This window comes from Xiphias gladius, chromosome 22, assembly GCF_016859285.1.
Source record: "Xiphias gladius isolate SHS-SW01 ecotype Sanya breed wild chromosome 22, ASM1685928v1, whole genome shotgun sequence".
NCBI lineage: Eukaryota > Metazoa > Chordata > Actinopteri > Istiophoriformes > Xiphiidae > Xiphias > Xiphias gladius.
Window position 1 is genome coordinate 22292744 of NC_053421.1, and position 23276 is coordinate 22316019.

At 40.7% G+C, this 23276-nt stretch overlaps 2 protein-coding genes across 4 annotated transcripts; both read right to left on the minus strand.

The window, feature by feature from the left end:
- Positions 1-355: 355 nt before the first annotated feature.
- On the minus strand, positions 356-9054 carry rhbdl2 (rhomboid, veinlet-like 2 (Drosophila)). Of its 3 annotated transcripts, XM_040118124.1 has the most exons (9): positions 8967-9024; positions 8520-8751; positions 6223-6466; positions 4135-4283; positions 2840-2952; positions 2579-2679; positions 1493-1553; positions 1329-1390; positions 356-729 (listed from the first exon to the last, which is right to left on the minus strand). In XM_040118124.1, the coding sequence occupies exons 3-9, from the start codon at positions 6451-6453 to the stop codon at positions 550-552; spliced, it is 897 nt and encodes a 298-aa protein (XP_039974058.1). In that variant the 5' UTR covers positions 6454-6466; positions 8520-8751; positions 8967-9024; the 3' UTR covers positions 356-549. The 3 variants fall into 3 exon arrangements, with proteins under 3 accessions (XP_039974058.1, XP_039974060.1, XP_039974059.1); XM_040118126.1 differs by lacking the exon at positions 8520-8751 and having other exon boundaries at positions 8967-9054; XM_040118125.1 differs by lacking the exon at positions 8967-9024 and having other exon boundaries at positions 8520-8928.
- An 863-nt stretch (positions 9055-9917) lies between these two features.
- akirin1 (akirin 1) lies at positions 9918-23006 on the minus strand. The gene is made up of 5 exons (XM_040118935.1): positions 22372-23006; positions 14391-14537; positions 11655-11783; positions 10564-10635; positions 9918-10426 (listed from the first exon to the last, which is right to left on the minus strand). The coding sequence occupies exons 1-5, from the start codon at positions 22574-22576 to the stop codon at positions 10416-10418; spliced, it is 564 nt and encodes a 187-aa protein (XP_039974869.1). The 5' UTR covers positions 22577-23006; the 3' UTR covers positions 9918-10415.
- Between the last annotated feature and the right edge of the window lie 270 nt (positions 23007-23276).

Consider the following 23276-nt stretch of genomic DNA (forward strand, 5'->3'; position numbering starts at 1 on the left):
CCCCGCCACAATTCCCCCAAAATGAGCCACAAAGGACACCTTACAGGAGAGAAGATGAAGACAGGTCTTAAATTTAGCCTGTAGGCCTAATCATCAGACCCCCAACTGCTGTCATCAGACTTCCCTGAAATGCGGTGAACACCCGAAAAACTCAAAGGACCAGTTTAACAGGCTAAACGAATTAGCTGCAGGGGAAAAGGGGAAGGAGATGAAGGAAGATAAGGAATTGGGTTTTAGAGTCTAATCAAGTTATATGTTGGAAAGACAAACTTGGTCAGGGCGGCAGATGATACTGTATGCCTTCAGTTGTTTCATTCCTCAGAACTGAAATTGGATTACTGATCAAAAAAGAGGAAAATTTGATAGAAAAATAAACTGACACTCCATTCACAAAATCTCTGAAAAGCAACTGCTCTGAAACACAGTAGTAAATCAGTAAAATAGAGCTTCCTGAGTGTGACAATAAGGCTTTTAGTGTTTAAAAAACAAACAAACAAACAAACAAACAAACAAACAAGAAAAAAACAGTGGAGCTGCAGCTTTATGGTCCTATGGTGCTGGTGAGAGAAAGATGTTGAAGAGCACAGCAAAGAGCACAAACACTACGTAGCCCACTATGCACAGCCAGAAACGTGGGTCCTTGAGTAGCTTCTTGTTGTAAGCACTGAAGAAGACGTAGCCGATGGTCATCCCCGCCACAATTCCCCCAAAATGAGCCACAAAGGACACCTTACAGGAGAGAAGATGAAGACAGGTCTTAAATTTAGCCTGTAGGCCTAATCATCAGACCCCCAACTGCTGTCATCAGACTTCCCTGAAATGCGGTGAACACCCGAAAAACTCAAAGGACCAGTTTAACAGGCTAAACGAATTAGCTGCAGGGGAAAAGGGGAAGGAGATGAAGGAAGATAAGGAATTGGGTTTTAGAGTCTAATCAAGTTATATGTTGGAAAGACAAACTTGGTCAGGGCGGCAGATGATACTGTATGCCTTCAGTTGTTTCATTCCTCAGAACTGAAATTGGATTACTGATCAAAAAAAGGGGAAAGCTGCGTGAAAGGTGTGTGGATGTACAGTATCTGTCTAGTAGTCACGCCCATACGGATAGGTATGTGTCTGCATGATATATCAAGCCCCAGCAAGAGCTGCTGATCTTATCTGTAGCCACAAGCAAATAAAGCCATCACCAAACACTGTCAGCTTTGGGGGAGGTTAGCTGGATTAGCTGGGCCGGTCTTAAGGCTCTTTTTTCTCTTTTGTGTCCCTGCGGGTTTAGTAACACCCTTTATTTTGTTTTTCTCCTCTGTACAGCGGGAGCAAAACCTTACCTTCAAACCAGCCTCATCGTTGACAAATCTTCTGTAGAAGGCGAATCCAAAATCTACGCCGACTGGAAGAGAGAAAACAGTGTCAAATAAAAACATTTTTGAGGTGTAATCACAGCAGGTAGAAAAATGATAGAGCAGGTTGAAATCGCAGGGGGGGGACCTACCAACGACCATTATGACGAGGATACGAAACACTCCAAGTAGAGGAATCATCTCTCGGAAATTCTGTGAATTGCAACAGTCACCAGTCATAAAGAAAATACTGATATTTTAACTTGAGCATAAAAGAGCATAAAACAAAAATAGGGCCTGAAAACACTGAAGGCCTGCTTCACAAAGCAGAAAGAGCACAACTTTAGGACAATATACAGTGCATGAAAACAAAAATAGGAAAGGACTGAACGTGTGCTCAGTAGTTAAGTTACACATGAATGTTACTTAAAAATGATATTTCAAACAATTTTATTCTGAAAATGTGACTGAACTGGTACTGCACACACACACACACACACACACACACACACACACACACACACACACACACACTGTGCTATCTGCTAACTATGGCTGCATACGATGATTATTTTCATTATCCAGTTATCAGCCGATTAAGTTTTCAATTTTGTCTATAAAAAGTCAAAAAGTAGTTAAATTTGCTGTCACAGTTCTTAACTTTCTGTTCCACCTTCAGTCCAAAACCCAAAGATTTTCAGTTTACTATTATATATGATGAAGAAAAGCATCAAACTCTTGTTTGAGAAGCTGGAACCGTCAAAAGTCTGGTTATTCTTGCGTAAAAAATGACTTACACGATAATTCGATTATCAAAATAGTTGTGAATAGGACCACCATAGGAAATGTAGCCTTTAATATTAATTCTTTATAAAGAAATTGATAGTCTTGTCTAGTTCTTGCTCAAGTTTAGGTTCAAGGTATATAGTAAAAACATCAATACTTCTTAATATGTAAAATTTTATTTAAAAGCACTATCTAAAACATTGAGCTGTGAAGATGCACAACTAAGTGTGGAAGGTCTCTGTTCCACTACAGCCATAGTTCCAATCATGGTGCATTTTGTAAAATGATATCTGTTTCCAAACTACAATCTGTACCCGAAACCATTCTCACACATAAACAACACAGTCGACACCTGACTAACACTTATTACTAGTAATAATTAGTAATAAGTACTAAGTAGTACTAGTAATAAGTAATACTAATTCTTCCTATCCAAGGGTATGTAAACTCACCACCACCGCGTTCATAAAATAGCCTCCTATTAGGGCGTAAACACCCCCAGAGGCCCCCACCAACGCACTGAGAGGATCAAAGATGGAGCTGGCCAAGGAGCCTGAGGAGAAACGGCCACAGAAATGATCGGTATTACCATCAGTGGCATCTCTCACTCTAACACAAAGAGGAAGAAACATTTGTGGACTTTGAAAGCTTTTTTTTTCTGTACTTGGGGAGGGAAAGCCGAGGGAAACAGAGAGGGACAGGCGTTTTCCTACCTGCCAGGACGCCAGCAAGGTAAACCATTGCCACCTCGAACCCTTTGTGGACCAGTTCCAGAGGGATACCCAGCAGCAGCTGCATCACCAGGTTGCCCACAATGTGCTCCACGCTGGACAGGCAGAGGTTGGAAACAGGCACAATACACTTGACCGGGAGGAGTAAATGTCTCACAATTGTACAGGATGAGGAACAAAATAGCAGAAGCCCTGCAGTGAATACAAGCTGTTCAATTCAATTTGACGGGCGATTTCTAAAAACAATGTGGGGTTTCTAAAGGGTAAGTTGGTGTTTTTCTATAGTTTTACTATCGTAAACAAATCCCATTCACACTTTCCTCCCCTGTCTCTGGCACTTGAGTCCCAGGCCTATTTGTCCAACTGAAGATGTAAATCTTTAACCTTTTAAAAAGACACCGTCCCACCAACTGGACACTTTGGCCTTGGTAGCAGGTGTGTTTTGGTCTGTACGGGACTCAATCCTCACACAACCTTGACAAATTATACATTGTTTGAAAGCTATAGGTCTCCTGATTCTATCTGTGCAAAGTATTTTAGGATTCCCATATCACTGCAACAGCTGTTTACACAGAATCTGAGACTTTTTAGGGCAAAAACAGGCAAGCCAAAGAAACTTACAAGTTTCTACCATTTTGTGCCTCTGTAACTTCGGTCCAGTATCTAGGTCTTTAGGCCTACAGAACATCACCAGACTTATCGTTTAAACAAATATCCTCTTTGGTGTCTTTCAGTTGGGGTGGGTGAGTGGTTGTGACCACTGTTCCGCTTTGCTAATCTAATTTTCCTGTGTGATTCTGTGTAGTCATGAATTTTGGTTTTCCTGTGTTCCTGTGGCTTGAGCATTCATGATTTTTGAGACATTTTGCGTAGCACATCACAGAACTTTGCAGTATTTTGACAACTGATTTATTTGTAAGTCAATATGTCAACTGTGATTTGCAGAAACCGCTGTTGCATCAGTTAAAGAACACTGAATGAAGTAATGCAGCAAGGGGGGGGGGGTCAAAATTACAACGGCATATACCAAACACAGGTCAAGCAAAGAAGTGCGGTGGTTACAAGGAGTCATGACTACAGAAATGAATGAACATCTCTGACAGCATCAAAAAAAAAAGACAAAAAACCCAACAAAGATTATGAGCTTCACCAGACTGGTATTTACTGCAGGCCATGACACTGTACAACTGGTTTCAGAGGGATTTTGCCCACTTCTCGCACTGACGCAAGCTGTCATCGTGTAATGACAGTATCTAAAAGTCCCTGCCCACTCTTACCCGGCGTGGACAAACATGTAGGAGATGAAGCGCCACGCTTCCTGCCTGGACTCAGGCTTGTAGGACAGGGGGCTGTTCCAGATGCTGACATCCAGGGTCACCCACTGTTTCTGAGGCTTCCACACAGCGTAGTAGATAAACACTGCCAGCTGATGAAGAACCGAGAATGGACACAAAAATTAGGCTTGAAGTGTGGGATTCAAAAAGTCCCTAAAACACTTTAGAAACTGTAGGGAAAAAAAAAAAGGGGGGGGGGGGCAAATCCCAAACGGCTGAGAAAATAATGATAGAAGAGACTTCGAGATACAGATGCTGACCCCCAGAAATCCCCCAGTGTGATCGTACGGGGCAGCTCAGATGTCTGAAAGCTTGTATTTGTGTAAATGTACGTCAAGGGACCGCCGAGAAAGAACACAGCAGCCCAGTCAATCTTTTCAAAGTGTTCACAGACATTCAAATACAGTGGGACTGTATCTGTCAGCAACTGAGCGCTACAAAGAGCGAGCTGTTCATTCCCATGTATGAATAGTTAAGTGTGAAAAACGTTTTGTGATAAGACAGAAAATGTCAGTACGAAATGACAGCCTTCAACTGAATCTGACATTAACGTGGGACCAAGTTCCAAATTGACTTTGACAGCAGTTTAGCACATATTTCCAAAGATTTTAAAGGTTTTAAGCATATCAATCCTTCCCCTAATGGTAATAATATAAAGGGAATTTTTGTCCCCTAATTTGAGGCAAGAAGGTTTAGGAACATAAAAACACCCAAATAATTCAATCACATGCAAAATAACAATGATCGAAAAATTAAAAAAAAAAAGAAAAGGGTAACACTCAACTTTAAGTTTCCGTATTTGAGATTTATGAACACTATACAAACATTTAACAAATGCTTTATAACACACTATAATGCAGTTTTAAGCAGCTGTAAGGATATTTCTAAGTGTTCATTAATGTACAGTATTTGTCAACAACATGCTATAATATTCCAACTATGTTTTACTATGTTGTCATTCATTATCTGTTTATACACCAGCATTACAAATACATTAATTCATAGATCTTTTTACAATTATATTATAACGTTGGAAGCCATTTATTATTTTTTGATATACTGCATTTAACTTCTTGATAAGGGGATTTAGTAAGTGTTGGTGCCAAAATATGATAATGTAAAGAAGTACAAACTGGTTAATAGCAGTGGCCAATACCTAGCTTGACAGAAATATCCAACACAAAGAAAGCACATTATGTGAAGTGCAAAAAGTGCATGAATCAATCTATACACAAAGTAAACTGACCCTCTCTAGTACCAGGGCTGTTCAAAAGTCTTATGGCTTCTGGAATAAAACCAAACTTCCCTCTGTTTGTTTAACATACAGGCAATCTCAAGTGGGATTATCTTAAAGTCGTAATAAATGACGCATGCGGGATCATCCGTGCTACAGTAATAACTCGGTATACCTCCCTTTTTAAGCCATCGCTGTGGGGACAATGAGCTATTTCAACAAATCACCCACTGATCCTCCACATTCCACAAGATGTGTTTATTTACCTGAATCTAAAAGTCAAAAAGACAGGGTGGCTTTCTCTTTGCACGTTCAGGAAAAGCATCTGTGAGTCCCACTGGTAAGGAGTTGTACCCAGTTTAACCTAAAGCTACTACTCATGAAAACTGCTGTTTTCATTGACACCATGCCTACTGCCTGCCTGTGAGGACCGCACTTGATGAATCAGGGCATTCAGAGGAGGCGGAGCGGATGCCAGAAGAGACGGAAAGAAAGAAATGAACGCTCGTGGCCGCAGGTAGAGCTTCTCAGTTTAGAGCTTGGTCGTTGTGAAGACCACAAATTTTCAAAAACTAGCTATGAACAAATCAAATAAGATCATCCACCCGTGCTTCATACCTTCGCCTCAATATCTGCTCAACCAAAAACAATTAAAGCAAATCTATACAGTAATTAACACCGCAGCACCATATGAGCCAAATGTAGGCTGCATGTTGTATAATTAGATCACAGAATCCATACTCACTGTCCCAGTACTCATACAGTATGTGTGTCATGTATATTCAGGGCAGATCTACCTCTCCAATACTGATGAGGATGATGAAGATGGGGGGCGGGCAGCAGTTGGCACGTTCCAGGTACTTGCTGCGCGAGTCTTCTGGAAGCATCCACCTGGAGACAGACTCCTGGAACCTCTCGCAACATCCCCGCTTCCTGTCACTGTCAGGCTGCTCCGCTGGACCCCTCCACCGTCTCCCGTCTCGGTCCACCGGAAACGGCTCCAGATGCTCGGCGTCAATGTCGCCCATCGCTGCTGCTGTCCTACAGAACAGACTGGATTATCTGACTTGGCCGTGGGCCATAGGATGAGATGCATCATGAAATGATACACATTTGTCTACCACCAGCAGGGGCAGGTTTATAAACCTCCGAATGAAGCGGCCACACTGGGGCACATGAGTAAAACTGTGTTCGGAATCAAATTTAAAGCAGTGGCCGTTGGCAATAATGAACTCCACATTATTGATGGTTACATCGTTTATTCGGTGCAATAAATTAATGTCAACAGGAGTCCTCTGCCTGAACCCGCTCGGCCGGTTCAATAATACACCCATGATACCAGTAAGCCAACTACCTATCACCTTTGCAGCTCTACTAACAACAAAATGAATGTCTGTTATATTTTCAGAACAAAATTACAGAAAGCACTAGTTTATATAATTTGCATAATATATATTTTATTTATACAAAACTACACTAAAGATTAAATAGTATTACTAATAAGCTGGTAGAGAATACAGTTACAGTACAGCACAGGAGCCTTTTATCCGTAGTGGAAGAAGTATTCAGATCTTTTGTTTACGTAAAAGTAGCAATACCACAATGTAAAAATACTATGTTACAAGCAAAAGTCCTGTATTCAAATGTTTTACTTGTGTAAAAGTATTTAAGTATTAGCATAAAAATATGCAGAGTGGCCCATTTGCGAATAGTATATACACCACCGGTCAAAAGCTTTAGGGCACCTCAGTTTTTCCAGCTGTTATTTAAATTTAAATGACCCAACTCATGGAATCTTCTTGTTGGACTAAGTTTAATATAAAGTTCTGACTCATCCAGCAACCAAACACACTCGTGGTTTTCTCTCCACAGTGGGAATCAAACATTGCTCGGAAAGTTCGTCCCTACACTGCTGCAGAAGTTCCCACAAACGTGTTGCACTTGTAGTTTGCTTTTCCTTCACCCTTCTGTCCAGTTCATCCCAAACCAGCTCCACAGGGGCTTAAGTCTGGAGACTGCGCTGGTCTTCCATCATGTGAATCCACCATCTGGTTCTTTTCTATTATGTTTTGGGTCATTATCTTGCTGTAAGATGAGCCCCCTGACCAACCAGTCTGCCTCCTTGGTTGCTTGCTGTTTTCCCTGTGCTACCGCAGCACGCACGCAGCGCGGCATTGTCCTAATAATGCATCAGAGGGTGTGGTAACACAGTTTGTTCAAACACTGCCTTTGTACAGACGGAGGGTTTGTGAGTAATCAACAAAAGTTGGGGCACCTGTAGGAATTTTTCGCATTAACTTTCAAGGCTTAATTTACTTCCACTGCTGAAAGAAAGCTGTACGTTGACCAATTTCCCCTGAAAAAGGCCTGTTTTCTATTAAAATTTACATGATTCTTCAGTTTTTGTTGATCTGAACTTTTGTTTGTTTTGTTTTTACCTTTTTACGCCCACCTTTGTACCATTTGAGGCTGTTCCCTGGACTCGAACTGCTGAAATTTCAATAACATCTGGGAAAAGGGGGTCGCTCTGAAACGTCTGACCGGTAGTGTATGTGCATTGTTGGATCACAACCATGGATGCAGATGTGTAAACACCACTAGTGTCGCAGCTGGTGAAAACTGAGCTAACTCCAACTACTTTGTATACTGGGTAGCTTGTTTTAACATATCATCGTTTATTAGTAGATTTGGGGTTAATGAGCTGGATCTGCTAAGCAGCCTTACTGCTGAGTCAAAAAAGTGCAATATGTGCCACCAAAATGTAGCAGAGAAGAGGTATTAAGCTTCATTAAATGGAATTACTCAAGGACTGAAGCCCAAATACCTCAACACTGTACTTACTGTAAGTGAAGGACTTGAGTAGATGGACTTTGTTACTTTCCACCACTGCCCTTTACAGTAAGTTACAGTGAGCCTGCCAATTAGCATTTCCTGTTGACCGGGCGTCGCTGATTTTGCTCGTTGGTGGTTTTCAAGCGAGCATCCAAAACCTACCATCAAATCTGAGGGAGACTCCTCGCCGCAGTAAAAAGTAAATTCCACCCACACCTGTTTCACCTTTGAATGAAACGGACTTTAACCTTGGCCCACTCACCTAAACCTTTCAACGGGAAGAGTGGAGACGGCTCCAGGCGGTCCCCCAGACGCACACGGCTACTGGCTCGACTGAACTAAGCCAAACAGGCTCGATGTGCGAGCCGGAAAGCGCACGAGCCCACGGACTGTATCCAGGCCCAATTCAAAACACGGCACGGTAACGTCCTCAACACCAGTCCTCCATGTTTTCACCCGACCCGTGGAGCCGTCTTCTTCAAACGCGACCGTCCCTGTGCGATCGGAAAAAAAGAAAAAAAAAAAGCCCTTTGGAGATAATTATAGCCCTCTCATTTTCCCCCAAGAAACTTCCTTCCTCGGCCCAAACAAACATCGGATGCACTCATCTTCCCCTCGGCCACAGCAGACAAGCTTCAAGACCAGTCTGCGAGCGCCGACGTCCGCCTGAAACCCGCGCAACACAACAACAACAACAACAACAACTCACCTGTTTCCCCTCCAGTGCCACACCTGGGATCAGTGACGTCACGGACACGGTAGATCCCCATCGCCCTGAGCAGCAGGGAGGGGGTCAGCTTTAGTCAGACAACCGCCCCCCCCCACACACACACACGGCCAGGAAAAAAGGCAATAAAAGCGACCGTCTTCGATCTGCGGTGTCACTATATTCAAATAAATTCAACAGTGGCTGATTCAGTTTGGTGCACTGGCGGCTTCAGTCCGACTTCAATATACATGTTTGTATTACCTTACATGTACCACCAGGTGGCACTAGGCCCCTCATTTAAGAACAACGGAGCGACGTTAAACGTCGACAAGGAAGGGTGGTTGCAAAGAATATACGACGGCAATGAAAACGCTTTCACCAACATTATACCGTGCAGAAAAGAATAAATCAATAATTGTCCTGACAATGAATCTGGGTCAGAACTCCATTGAGGAAAAGCCCATTTTTACTTCAAAATGACTATTACCCATAACCCGTGTAGAACAGCGACAGCATGGACATTCTGGTGAGACCAGACTAACTATTTTGCATTAAATGTCAGAAGATGATGAAAAATTCCCATTGTAGTTTTCCAAAGCCAAAGGTCATGACAGCAGATATCTTGTTTTGTCTGAAGAAAAGTCAAAGGCCCCAAGATGTTCACTTCAGTTTTATGGTGGCTCAAAGTTATGACAGACTGCCTCTTTTGAAAATTTGATTGCCAGGGTAAACAATGTTGAAAGCAAAATTAGCCAAGTCTGGCATAATTTGAACGTCTACTTGATGTGAACATCTACAGCACTCATCTGGTAATGAAGAAAACAGGATGCAATCCAAATCCTCCAGAAGAGCTACCACCATTGACCTTGTGGTGAAATTGTTTTTGCCATTACCCATATTGCAAAACATTACAAAACTTGATTTAAATCAACATCCCAGACAACAGATTTTAAATCACAGAACTTTTATTTTTTTCAAAAGGGAGAAAAATCCACATTCGGGTAAAGAGTTGTGAGGAGGGAGGAGGGTGGTGGTGGTGGGGGCAAGAAATGTGGGACAATGTGAGAAGCAGGAGCCATTAAATACAGCTGCTGGAAGGTTATACAGAATGATCATATGAGCCAATAAGCTTTTTCTACAGCGCCAGCAAGAGCTTTGACACAGATCTGCTTTAGTCAGGATTTCAAGAAAGAGCATGTCAACAAGAAAAAGGGCAAAAAAGGGCAGGCTTCATACACAGTTTATCTTTCAGATTCTAACTTTTGGCCAGCAGCAATAGTTTTGAAGAAAGAAATTAACTTTTGGATTAAAAAGTGGATAAACCATGGCACCCAAACAGTTTGAGATGGAGGGAAAAAAATTGGGAAATAAAATGAAAAATCAAGTGGAAGGGGGCAGTGGAAGAGCAGCCATCTTGTGAGAGGAAGCTGGGATCTAATCCACGTGAGTTCAGGAGACATCTGAAACAAATGAAATGATTGATGCTGTAGATGAACATCAGATCATGGTTTTCAACTCTGAACACTGATTAAACAAGAAATGTGTACATTGACGGAGAATATTCCTCTTTGTAAAGGCAATGTTTTAAGATACTTACAACTAGCAGGCCGGGCTCCATATCTTCGCATGATCTGGTCTTGTGTGAATTTCACAAAAGATTCATATTGTTCTGGAAAGAGAAGAAGATGGAGGTGAGGCTGTGTGCTGTAGATTCAAACACCAGATGGAGCAGAGGAATGAGAGCACGTCCTCACTAAGCCAACTAATTTTCAAAACAGTTTTGTGTGAAAATGACTTGCATCCACACCAGCATTACCAGGTCTGTTTGTACAGATAACTGTCAACACTGAAACACCTGAACAACGGGAAACTGTTAAATCTTTTCTTTCACTTCATCCTCTATTCACGTGGCAAACAACAAAACTGCAGATCAAGGCCAAAATCTGGTAAGGCTCCTGAGCCACAGCCTGTTAAACCTATGTCAGTCTCCTCCTGCTCTGTGATTACCTATACTACATTTTCATACAAACAAGCCCACGATAAACAGTAGCTGTTCTCATTTATGTAGCTTTCTGTTTCTGTTGTCAGAAAACAGAACAATCCCGGCTCATAAATACCATTAACCAGCAGTCATTCCAAAGCTGCTGTGCTGCAGTCGTCTGACAAAATCAACTTAAATACAGTTTAATGACAAGCCTGCATTTAAATTTATACACTCTAGAGCAAAACTCTAGGAAAAATTCTGTTGTTGGGTAAGAAAAACATCAGCTTAGTGCAGACAGAAGACCTACACAGAGAAAAATATGCTTTTTAAAAAAAATATATATATAACTGGCTTAATGTGGACATACAGTTACAGTGAATATAGTTTTGCTTCAGTTGCTAAACAAAATTATAACCTATTTTATTGCACTTGTTCACTCCAGCTGCCATTCCCTGCCCATTTACAATCTTGGCAGTTAGAAGCTCATACAAACTGAGGAAAAGTATGGATGCTAGCACTCCAGACATGATCAGTTATGATGTGAAAAGACACTCATAAGGGAGAGGGAAGGATTTTTGTCATTATAGTGACACTTATACCGATCTTCACTGCCAAAATGTAAAAAATGCGTCCATATGAATTGTGGGTCTTGATATTAATTATAATAATTTTTTTAAATTTCTACATACAAGAACGATCTTTACCTGCAAGTTTTGTGTTAAGGATCTGTTCGTACTCCTCCCGGATCTTCTCCTCGTGGTCTTTGAGCAGGCGCTCACACAGGTAGCTCACCTGCCTCAGTGTGAACGAGGGCTGGTCCTTCCTTGAGGCACCTGTGGAACACAAAATTATATCAGCTATAAAAAGTCTGAATCACTAAAGTCTCCTGTGCAATGATATGTCACCTAGACAGAATCGTCCTCTCTCTCTCTAGAAATAGGTGCTTGGCCAGGTGAAAATTTACAGCTTTGCTCTCTGTCGTCCCTCACCTCTGCAGGACCAACGAGGTCATGCAGCACTAAATGCCCTTTCTTCGTGTCTCATCAATGTCTCTATCACAGTACAACTGGAGCCAGCTTTAGCAAGGTGATTCGTTACCAAGTGGTATTTGAGGTCTGCTATGAGCTGGTAAAACTAAAATCTTTGTAAATCACAGGCGAGGATGGCAGAGGAAGAATGAAGGTTGAACCGCAGTCTCAGCGATAGGAGGTGGTGAGTTAGTCAAAGTCTAGTAGGTGTGATCTATGACACTGTTCTGCAGAGTAAGAGGGAAGCACAGGAGCCTGAAGGCCTGGGGCTTGGATTACATCTCACACCTTAACTGCCAAATTGTGCTTAACACATCAAACTGCTCCTCTATTATTGCAGCACAAATGTGTTTCCAAAGCTAATTTACCATGTTTCTTAAAATAAATGATCAATTATGCGTGCAAAATTGAGGATGTAGTTGAAAATTGTTGTGGAACTGCTGTAAACAACTACTTTCCCTGGAAAGCAGCTGAAGCCTGCTGGAAAAGTTATTAAAATGCCACTAAATGACGTAATGCTAATTCTGATAATGCTAATTAGCATAATCATCGGGTACTTGCATTCTGTCTAGTTTCAGTGAGTTTCAGCGTTTACCTATTTGCTTCTCTCCTACTCTCTGTGCCGACATATACAGTAATTTAATACAGCCGAATTCCCAACAAAGCTGTTCTCTTTTACTAGGTTTCCTGTTTCTGCTGTTAGAAAACGGAAGAAGTATGAAATAGTGACTGAAACACGGCCCATTAAGACTACATGTTAACCAGCAGTCACTTCCAAGCTATTTACAAGCGGCTCCCGACTGCTAAAATCCTTACCCTATAACCATGACATTGTCTGACAAAAATCACCAAACACATGAGTTAAAGACAACGACTGGGCTGTGATTTTGGTTATAATTACTTGTAAAATGATCACTTAGAGAGAAAGTTAGAAGCTCATTCACGTCTATGGCTGCTCACGTGCACTCAACTGAATCAGATGTATAGAGAGGTGTGCCTGTGGAGAGAAAGCCCAACCTCTCACTCGTAGGGCAATAGGGCTACTGTCTTCTATAGAAAAGAGCTAATGTTTGTCCAAAAAAGTTGCCAGATTTGTCGCTAGGGGCTTTTGGGGAAAAAAAAAAAGGTTAAAGGGTGTGTGAAAAGTCGGTAAATCTAGCGACAAAGGCGCTAAGATGGCAACACTGCCTGTAAACGGCCCCCTGATGATGTAATAGAAACTGTTTGTGCCAATTCAGTTTGAAAGAGCAATGGCCAAAGGGGACACTCCAACACTCGGCCGGCTGACCAATGTTGTAACTTCACTCAGTCAGTGACAAACATTCACATTTATAGGGCTGACCCCACTGTTGCAGTCCAGTCACAAATGAACTAAACTAACTGTATATCTGCCACAATCTACACACATTTACATTGCTAGTGTAGTTGGTAATTGATTTTTCACTATAAAAAAACTTGACTGTAAAAAAAAAAAAAAAAAAGGGTAAATTTATGAGTGCAATTTTTAAAGAAAAGCAAAAAACTTGATCATCGTTTGCTCTGTTTGGATGAAACTGTGTCAACCACCAAGAATTAAATTAGTTTGCTTTCACGCATTTAGTATTCTGTGATTTAGAATTCAACTCTTATGACATTTGGATCCATTAACTGGTTTACACAGAAATCTGGTTTAAAAAGAAATCTGTGTGTCATCTGTTGTATTTTGGAACTCTTCACATTATCACAGTAAATATAAATCATTCCATGTCACTTTTGCACTTCATCTATGTTTGATTTGTTATCCTTTTAGATATGAACAGACATGAAAGTACTACTTATTTGGAGTTCCATCTGAAACACATCCATTACATGCAACAGTATTCTGACAAAATGATTATAAAGAGCACTATTGAGGAATTTCCAAAGGGTGAGACTAAACTCACAGGAGAGACACGTTGGATTTGGCATAACATCCACAAATGTTTTACGAACTCACATCTGGAATCACAATCTCTCTGCCCTGTGATGAGCCTTCCTCTTTAGACTTGAGTTGCTCAGGGTTTGCAGAATAAATTACCTTATCATTTGTAACTAACTTGTCAAACTAGCGATCAACTCTAAACCTGGCTTAAAAAGATGTATATTTCGGTCTCTTTAATGGTTTGCTTTCGGAGTTGGTTTTCACTTCATGTCGTAGACCTGCTAACCAGAACAAAACGAAGCAGTTATGTTATTTGATCACATCCATCTCTCACAAAACCCAGATGAATCTGAATCCTTGTAAACTGTCATTAATAATCAACTAAAATGTTATGGCACTCTGCAGTCAACAGCAAAAGAAGGGGAATTCCGAACTGTATACTCAGCTTTTGGAGTTGTAGCACTCATAAAGAGTGTATAAATTTGTGCAAAGTCTATTGTCAATGCTCCTACCTGGTGGGGAGCTGGGAGCGTTAAGGGATGAACTGGGGCTGGGGGCGTCACTGGAGCTACAGGCCTCGGTCTGGTTGAAGGCCCCTTCCAGCTGCCGCCGCCTCTGGATCCGGCTGTACTCCTGACGGAGGTTCTGGAAGATTTGCTCTGTGGGGAACAAAACAGGAACAAGGTGTTTGAAAAAAACAAAACAAAAAAAACCCCAAAGTGGACAGAGCGCGCCCACTGATATGTTTGAACCAGTCAGAAAATTGGTAACATGAGGGGCCCAGTGGGCTCCCACAGAAAATGCATTCCAGGCTCTCTCACAATAACATGCAAACACCATTTTTGTGAACCTTTACTTATTATAATACAACCATCATATAGTATAAAAATTTGTGGAATTCAAGGACATAATGTGCAGTGCTCTGTTTAAGTCTTTATTTTGCTCATGAGAGGCTATCTTTGATTTTTAAAATCTATCTGGTGGTGGTTGTCCCAGGATATTGTTTTATATTCAATGAGTTGAACAATGATTCATTACAGGAATGAAACTACCAGTATTTTCAATAGTTTGGTATTTAATGTGTGTTTTTTCAATAATACACCCACCACAACCACATTCATACAATGTTGAATGTATTCCAACTTGAACGGGGGCTATTACACGAAGTAGTAATCATCCACAGTGTTCTTAAATAAACTACAGCTACGCTCGCTTCCTCTGTCCTACCTGTGATCTAATATGGGTTCTAAAACAAAACATTCATTGACAGAAAGTACAGATCTGAAATTAACATATCTACAGCTGTAGCAAACGCACACACAGCTGACTTACGACAAGCTTTCTGATCTTGTGACTGTATTGCTTTCACTTCTCTTTCCAACTTTTTCATGACGTCAGCATCATGCCAAGCTACATCTAGTGAAAAGGTTGAGCTTTAAGTTGCAACATAAATCAGTTTTTTACTAGGCTGTAACAAAGTAAAAGCCTCTCATTCTTCTAAGGCCTGTGTTAGTGGTTGAACAGATTCTTGAGGTTTTTATGGATGTACAAAGTAAACGTATTTGTGTGATACTAGACTACAATGCGGTCAATGTAAAACAGAACAATACTTGTCTCTCTATATGCTAAACTTGATTACCAATGCTTCTACTACCCAGCTATGTACTGTATAGGTACAGCCCTGAATAAATGCACAGTCATATGATAATCGCCCCTTCCCATTTTCCTGAAAAGGGGCACACCAGTAAATACATGTACTTAAGAAGATTATCTGCTGTTACATTTAGGATATACAAAAACTACCATTACCATATTCTTTGTTTAATGTTACTCTGACTGGAGCTTAACAATGTAAAAAACGCAACAGCCTTGGTAGATTTGGATGTGTATTCAGGGATGTGATCGACGAAATGTTAATTTTTGCACTCTGTGACAATCACCTCTTTTGGATGTTGACCTGAAAAAATTACCTTTGATAAAGTGAAATAGAAATTTAGTTTAAGTGTACTGCTGGCTCAACATTCTCATCAGTCATCTTTGTCCTCATTGGTGCTTTCAAAGATGCTCCAACACCCAAGATTTGTGTTCTAGCATTAACAATTCATATTATGTTGTCAGAAAAACCAACCCCAGTAGTCCAGCCTTAAGCATGATGCAGTATGTATGTCATTAAAAGTTATGTAACTTTAGTTGTTTCTTGCATCACAAAGATGGCTGTTTGCAGGTGACTGCAAAGATGTCACTGTTTTTCATGCACTTGGGCACAGCAAAAAAGAAGAACTGAAACTGTCCCTGCTCATAAATTACTTCCACCATGACATTTTTAGACCATGGTAAAATTAATGAGACAGTGGGTGCCTGGGTGGAAGGATGTCCATTTGAAAACTTACAGTGTGCTTTAGAAAGCAGTTACCAATATGGCAATGCATGTGAAATTGATCCAAAAAATAAATAAATAAATAAATATTAAGTTATTTGGCAACTATTTTGATAATTGGTTTATTGTTAAAGTCATTTTGTATGCAAAAACAGCAAATATTTGATGGGTCCAGGTTTTTAATTGTAAGAATTTGCCGCTTTTCTTGATAGTGAATAACATTTTTTGGGGTGTTGGAATGTTGGTTGGACAAACAGGACATTTAATGATATCACCTAGACCAACCGATTAATTGATTAATCTAGAAAATTCTGGGCAGGTTAATCAATAATGAAAATAATTGTTAGTTACAGCTAAATACGTAAAATCACAGGTATACCTACTACTGTAGGTATACGTGCATAGTACAATGATGGTGCATGAAAATGTGGTTTTTGCACCGTGGATAGCCCCTTATCTCTATCATATTTCCTCATTAGGATGAACCTTATGCTACCTTGCTGTCCAGTGTCAGAACAGCTTATACATGGATCCTAGCCTGCAACACACATGTCTGATTATAAAGTTTAAAGTTCAAAAAAGTCCTGGGAAAAACAACAACAGAAATAACATGGCCTGAACCAGAGCTGATAACCAAATGTAGAAAAGGGACTTTACCTTACTAAATTTGCTTAGGCGTGAAATCTCTATACATGTTTCACCTCTATCTACAAACTGTGCCTCATTTATCTTGGGTGGGGAGCAAGAGCTAGAAGCCATGCTGCCACTTCAGCCAGCTCACCAGTCAGTTTGTTTAGATAGTGAAGAAAGCAGGATGTTCTCCATAGAGGCATTTTCACCTCTATTTGTCTGTACTGGCGGGGACTTTGTGCCCCTAGCTTGAACGTGCTATACAAATAAAATTCTTATTTTTATTATCATTTTAACAAAGAAATATTATATGTGGTCATGCATTATTGAACTGGTGCCTTCACTGAGACCCTTCCTCTTGCTACACGTGGCCTCTGAAACCTTCCAGCATCAACAATACAGGGTCCTAATCCGACAGGCTCTGTTTGTTTAGTTACCACCGGGCTTTTCACTCTAAATAGAGCTATATCACTGAAGAGAGAATAAAATCATCCCCAACCCACAAAGGGGCTCTATGGTGAAGTATGGTCAAACAGTTCCAGGTGAATATCGAATAGTATTTTTGCTTGAAATGGCCATATTGACAGTTTAGTAAATTGGCAGACAATAAAGTGACGATATAATTGATAATCAATTAATCAAAAAAATATACCAAATATTTACAGCTTCGAAAGTATTTTTATTTGCTGTATTTTTCAGTTTTACAGTATTGTATATAAAATCTCCTTGGGTTATTGAATGCAAGTCTGGCAAACAATGTGAAGATTTGACCTTCAGCTCTGGGAAATTGTTATGGGCATTTTTCACTGTATTCTAACATAAATATAAAGTCCAGGCATTAATTGAAAAACTAATCAGCAGATTAATTGAAAAATACAACAAATGATAGTGGATTGAAATTATAGTACCTGCATGCATCCATATTATAGCTATTCTACAGATTTTTAGAATTAATTAAGTAAATGGCTAAGACAATATAGGTATTTTTTTAGAGTAAAATAAGATCAGAGAAATTAAGTCTAAGTGCCCAAGAGCAGCTCACTGGCAGGTACTGGTCGTGTTTTTTGGGGGGGTTTTTTTTGGAGATCTTACAACCTCCACTTACCAATTTCCCAGGGGAAACCTTGCTTTAGAAACGGGAACCCAATGTCATTGTTGTTAAGACAAAGACTGTATAAGCTGGTCAGCAAAAGGGAGCAAAATGCTGGCTCCAAAACTAACTTTGTTTGGTACCCTAATTTCGTGTAATTCTGTGATTTAGTTCTGATGTGTATAAACCACAGTTGCAGTCTTCAGTCTCTGATTGAGGACAACAAAGGATTAACCTATGACAAACATCATATCAATGCTTATCTCCTGTATGACAAATGTATGACTGCATTTACTAAATAGATTTAGGGTAGTGTAAAACTGCTAGACATTCATTACTGACAGATGATTATCAGTACTCCAGGGTTCATCTGACTCACAAGTGAAACCCTCTCTTGCTGCCTGACACTTCCAGTTTCTGCCAACGACTAGTAGCTCAACTGTGGCCATTGCTTGGCAACAATGACCCTGCCACAACCAGGCCAAGTAATCAATCACAGAGACTTCCGGGAGCCAGGGGAACACAGCGGAGAAAGCCTTGGCTAAAAGGCTTAGGCACAGGCAAAACAGTGAATACAACAGGAGATGGGCCAGATTAGAAATAGTGGTCGAGAGAAAACAAAGCTGACTCATTTTATTTCACCCTTTACTGCTACAGGATTGTGGGGGGAGGTGGGTTCCCGCATGTCCAAACTGCCAGGAAGTAGTTTTTGATGTATTATGGGTCAGTCCAAGTTGCCCTTCTGCAGTAAACAATTTAAGAGTAACCACTATTAGTTAAAAACAGCAGAAATAGGAAATACCAACTGAACAGACTACCAAGAAGCTTGCCACAGAGGAATAAGTTATTTCCAGACATGTCTGATCAACTCTGGCTGGGCTAATATAGCATTTAGTGGTCTAAAATCTCACAGCTATTGTCCACTTGTAACACCAGTATCAACAAATAATGTATATGGGTTTTATTAGCAAGCTTCCCACCATGACTTACTACATGCCTGTTAAAGCTGCCATCAAATTAAAAAAAAAAAAAAAAAAAGGAATAAACCTCATTATATACATTATATTCTAAAACAATAGCAAGCAAATTTAGTTCACATAAGATTGGTTTAACAATATATGTGAAAGTAGTCCAATGCAAAACTTCTCACTGCATTTGGAACATGTAGCAGAGCAACTATATTGTAACTGAAATTTTAGGATTTGTGGTGGGGTTATGAACAAATACAGTCAGGTACAGTGACACAATTTTTGTAATTTGCCTACGAAATTGTTGCACATACCAAGCACAGAAGCCAGGAGCATTTTTTTTTTTTGTCTCTCTTTGACAACTCAGAAGGCATGATTTTTTTCATGTCATTCCCTGTGACTGTCCTCGCAGACGCAGACCCCCCCCCAGTTTCCAGAAACTATAACAAGTACCGATACTGCAAGAGATGTAAACAACGGGGGATTAAGATTTTAAATTTCCAAAAAAAATAAAGAAAGAAAGAAAACTCACTGGTTTTATATTGATACTCAGTATCAGGAGAGAGAACGTTGGATCGATGTATCCCTAGCTATTGCTATTGCTGAATGAAATACTGTTAGAAGATTTTAGGTCTGAACTATGACATGCGCACCTTTTAGGTGCCCTGCCTTTTAGGTAACATCGTGTCCCAGGAAACCACCAGGCTCATCTGTCATCTGGGGGAATTTAACCAGAGCACAAGCCCAGACTGGCAGCACAAGAATGAGGCAGAGGAGAATGGAGTGGGTGATCCTATCTACACTATGAAATAATTACCCAAAGATACCTTGGTATTGTCATATCCCTGTGTGTCGTTGGCACACACAGCCCTGCTCACCAAAAGCAAACCTGACTAGCTGGAAAGCATGTCTGGGTAGACACGGGTGGGAGGGATGACAGCTGACCTTTTGCTTAATACAAAACTGCTTTCACTTGGCAAACGACAGCAGAAAGGCAGGCTCGTAGCACAAGTCCCATGAGGGGCCTTTTTCTGGGTGAAGGTGAGCATAATACCTGGTATCTAGACCTCATGTCTGTGGCAGACAAATCTACATTACTTCACCCATGCAGCTGCTATGCTGTAATTCAGCTTAGCAGCCAGGGTCTGAAAGAAATAGAACACACTGAAGGCCTGTTGGATTCTTAACATAAAGTCCAGACATCAGTACAGACAACTTGAAATAAACTGATCCTAATGATTTATGTTGTGCGCTATTATATACGACATAGCTACACCATAAACACCTTTCTGTAGAAGAAACATAATAAGCAAATCATATTGTATAAATAGCATGAGCAAAAACAGGGGCAATAAAATATATCTTCACCTCCGGGCATCAGCAACTACATGGAACTGCCCTGCAACTTCTCAAATAAAACACCACTAAATGATTACGACCCTTTGGCTAACCAAGAGAGTTACACGGATCACCAGAAGCAGAAATCAAAGCATTTTACAAGAAGCCAGCTGTGACGACATCTCCATCAACACCTACATCTGTGCTGGTGTGTGTTAATGCTCTCAGCAAACCTTCCCTGGCTTTCTCAATGAGTGATGTGCACCGCCCCTCGGCATCATCTTTCACTGATGTGCACCATGAAGCACATTTTTTCTTAGAATGCAAAAGAAGGAACAATGGAGACCATGCTTTGCCCTTTGTTTTAATAAATGATGCAGCCGGCACACTGTGCAAATTGGGACTGTGTGGGCTCTTGTTAGTCTGTTTTAATGAAAATAATCTTCACTCACAGCTTGCATTTCACTTTCTTTTTTAGGTAAAAAGTTATTCTACCTCCTCCACAAGTAAATCTCCCATTAAAGAATGACGGCCGAAAAACTAAGACAGGGAGCACAGATTTAAGGGGAGATGCTGCCTGACAGGCACATAGCAATAGTATATAATTTACCCAACTCTTAGCTGATTATGTTATGGAAAGAGGTTGATAATCTATGATGTTAAAAAAAAAAAAAAAAGTTAGAATTAGGGAGATTTAAACCTCTTGGATTTAACCAATCTAATGGAGAAGACAAGTGACGCATAGCCATGGGGTGACTATGAGGGGTGGAACATTCCTAAATCAAAACGTTTCTCCAAACAGTTCCATGACGATAAAAATTAGTTATAAAGAACGCATCTGTGCATTTCTGATTTCTTCGTGGACACAGGAATTGTCAGTACTTGGTCGCAAGGTGGAAGACAAACTTCATAGCAACAGGAGGGTTAACTGGCACCAAAAGAAACCATGCTCTTTATGATATGTCTGCTATAGCCAATCAATTTGTAGTGGATGCCAATAATGTCAAAGTAGGAGTTAACAACAGACCTTAGTATAGGTAATAGAGATGTCTCAGTAATCCTCTCAAATTTCACAGCAGTGAAGTGATCAAATACATTCAAGGATGTCCGGCATTTCTTTAACATTAGAATTCAAAAAGCATAATGATTAGGCCTCACTGCTGACATGCTGCCCAGATCTCAGGGACTGGCACATACAAAATGCTTCTAGATCACAGTGGAGACACCTAGGTAATTATCTTGTGTCTACGTATGTGCCCCACACCGTCCAATGCTCACAGCGGAGGTGCACTTTCAAGTCAACGGGGGAGAAGAGTACAGGCATAAAGGAAATGAACAATGCCTTCCAGGCCTGAGGAGGAAAAGAAATGGTTATGGTGCATAATGGTAATCCCCCACCCTCAAAGCAAGACAATTGTGGCACTAAAGAAAAGGGACATTACCCAGGCAACTCCTAATTAACAGCTTGCAATGATGTGCCTGCTGCTGTGATGCCATTTTTTCTTGCCAAGAAAGCCAACAGGCTAGGCTGTCACCCAGGTGTTAAAGTATAAGATGGATCCATTGTTTAATCCAGTTAGTTTTGAAATTATTGTTTAATTGAATATATCCATATATTTGCCGTGCTAGCCCACACCATAGCACCGGATTGTACAGGTTAAGCTGATAATGGCAGTCATGTTGCTTTATTCGTTCCACAGAAATAGTATTTGGTTTGGCTAAGCAAAAAAACTTTCAATCTACGTCAATATTTTCGTTACCAAATTAACATTTGCCTATGTAAGCTAACTCAGTCAACTATGCAACAATGCAATTAGCTGGCAAGATGCCACCAACTGATACCTACAGAGACCCTTCTACTTTTGTGCGTCTGCTGATTTATTATGATTAGTAAAATGATCTGTGTCGGTAAATTAGCGACGACGTTCCCCTTCCTGACGTTAGCTTAGCCGGGCTAACGTTTAGCCTCCAACCCCCATTTGAATTCTCTCAACAAGCTAGCTATCCATTCCACTCCACCCAAACCCCCTCCCCCATGACACCCACCCTGAAACGCAGAAAAAGACGTAAAATTTGGTATAATTTCATACCTGGGGTGAGCCTGTGCTCGCCTCCTATGGCCGGAGGCGACATCGAATGCGTTGGGCTGTCGACTTGGGGACGGAGGTTGCATCTTTGCGGGGACGGAGTGCCAGGAGTCCCCGGTAGTGGATTGCACCTTCTCCGCTTGGGAGACTGGGGACTGAGGAGGGCCTCAAACTCCATCGACCGCTTTAACGTAGCTCCACAAGCCATGTTAGCTAAACAAAACGGGGAAACGGATAAGCTGGAGAAAAAACGACCCGCAAAAACTGGGCTTTATTGGTCGTATTTTGTATGTTTAACGTTTTTCGAATGTGTTGAGTCTTTCTTCCTCTACACACAACAACGGATTTTCTTCTCTGAGTAGTGAGCCAACGGCCGAGCCTGCCTGCTGAATTTTTAAAACGTCACAATGGTAGAGCCTACCATTAGACGAAAGAGGGGTGTTTAAATATTTACAACAAAGTATTTTGATGTCCAGTGAGTTGAATTGGAATTGTTATCGAGACACACTTTTTTTAAAAACAAAATAGGCAATAAATACTAGAATCGGCTGTGCTTTTGAGATCCCCTGGGCCATCCTAACGCTGCATTTCCCTGCCGCTCAACCCTATTGTTACTGGCGATTGGTTTCCGTTGAACTCCAACTGAAGGTTCACGAGACGTCTGGTGGTGGTGGTCAGGTAAATCAGGTAAATAAAAAATGAACTCCAGTGATGTTAGCCCTAAATCTCCCTCAGTATAAGAGCAGATTTTATTATTTATTTACCGTTTGTCAATAACTGACAGCTCCCACCTACTTTTTTATATTTCCCATGCAAAATAAACACAAATTTTGTGGATATATTATTAATGGATATCAGCTAGATAAATAACTCTTTACAAAAGGCAGCGTCCCTGCATAATAATGACC

Coding starts and splice junctions, on each gene's coding strand:
- rhbdl2 (XM_040118126.1), bottom strand. CDS start 6,453: ATGGGCGACATTGACGCCGAGCATCTGGAGCCGTTTCCGGTGGACCGA. Junction 4,284..6,222: donor TCCTCATCAGTATTGGAGAG/GTAGATCTGCCC, acceptor GTTCTTCATCAG/CTGGCAGTGTTTATCTACTA. Junction 1,554..2,578: donor ATTTTATGAACGCGGTGGTG/GTGAGTTTACAT, acceptor TGCAATTCACAG/AATTTCCGAGAGATGATTCC.
- akirin1 (XM_040118935.1), bottom strand. CDS start 22,576: ATGGCTTGTGGAGCTACGTTAAAGCGGTCGATGGAGTTTGAGGCCCTC. Junction 11,784..14,390: donor CGCTCCCAGCTCCCCACCAG/GTAGGAGCATTG, acceptor TGTGTTCCACAG/GTGCCTCAAGGAAGGACCAG. Junction 10,636..11,654: donor CCTTAACACAAAACTTGCAG/GTAAAGATCGTT, acceptor TTCTCTTTCCAG/AACAATATGAATCTTTTGTG.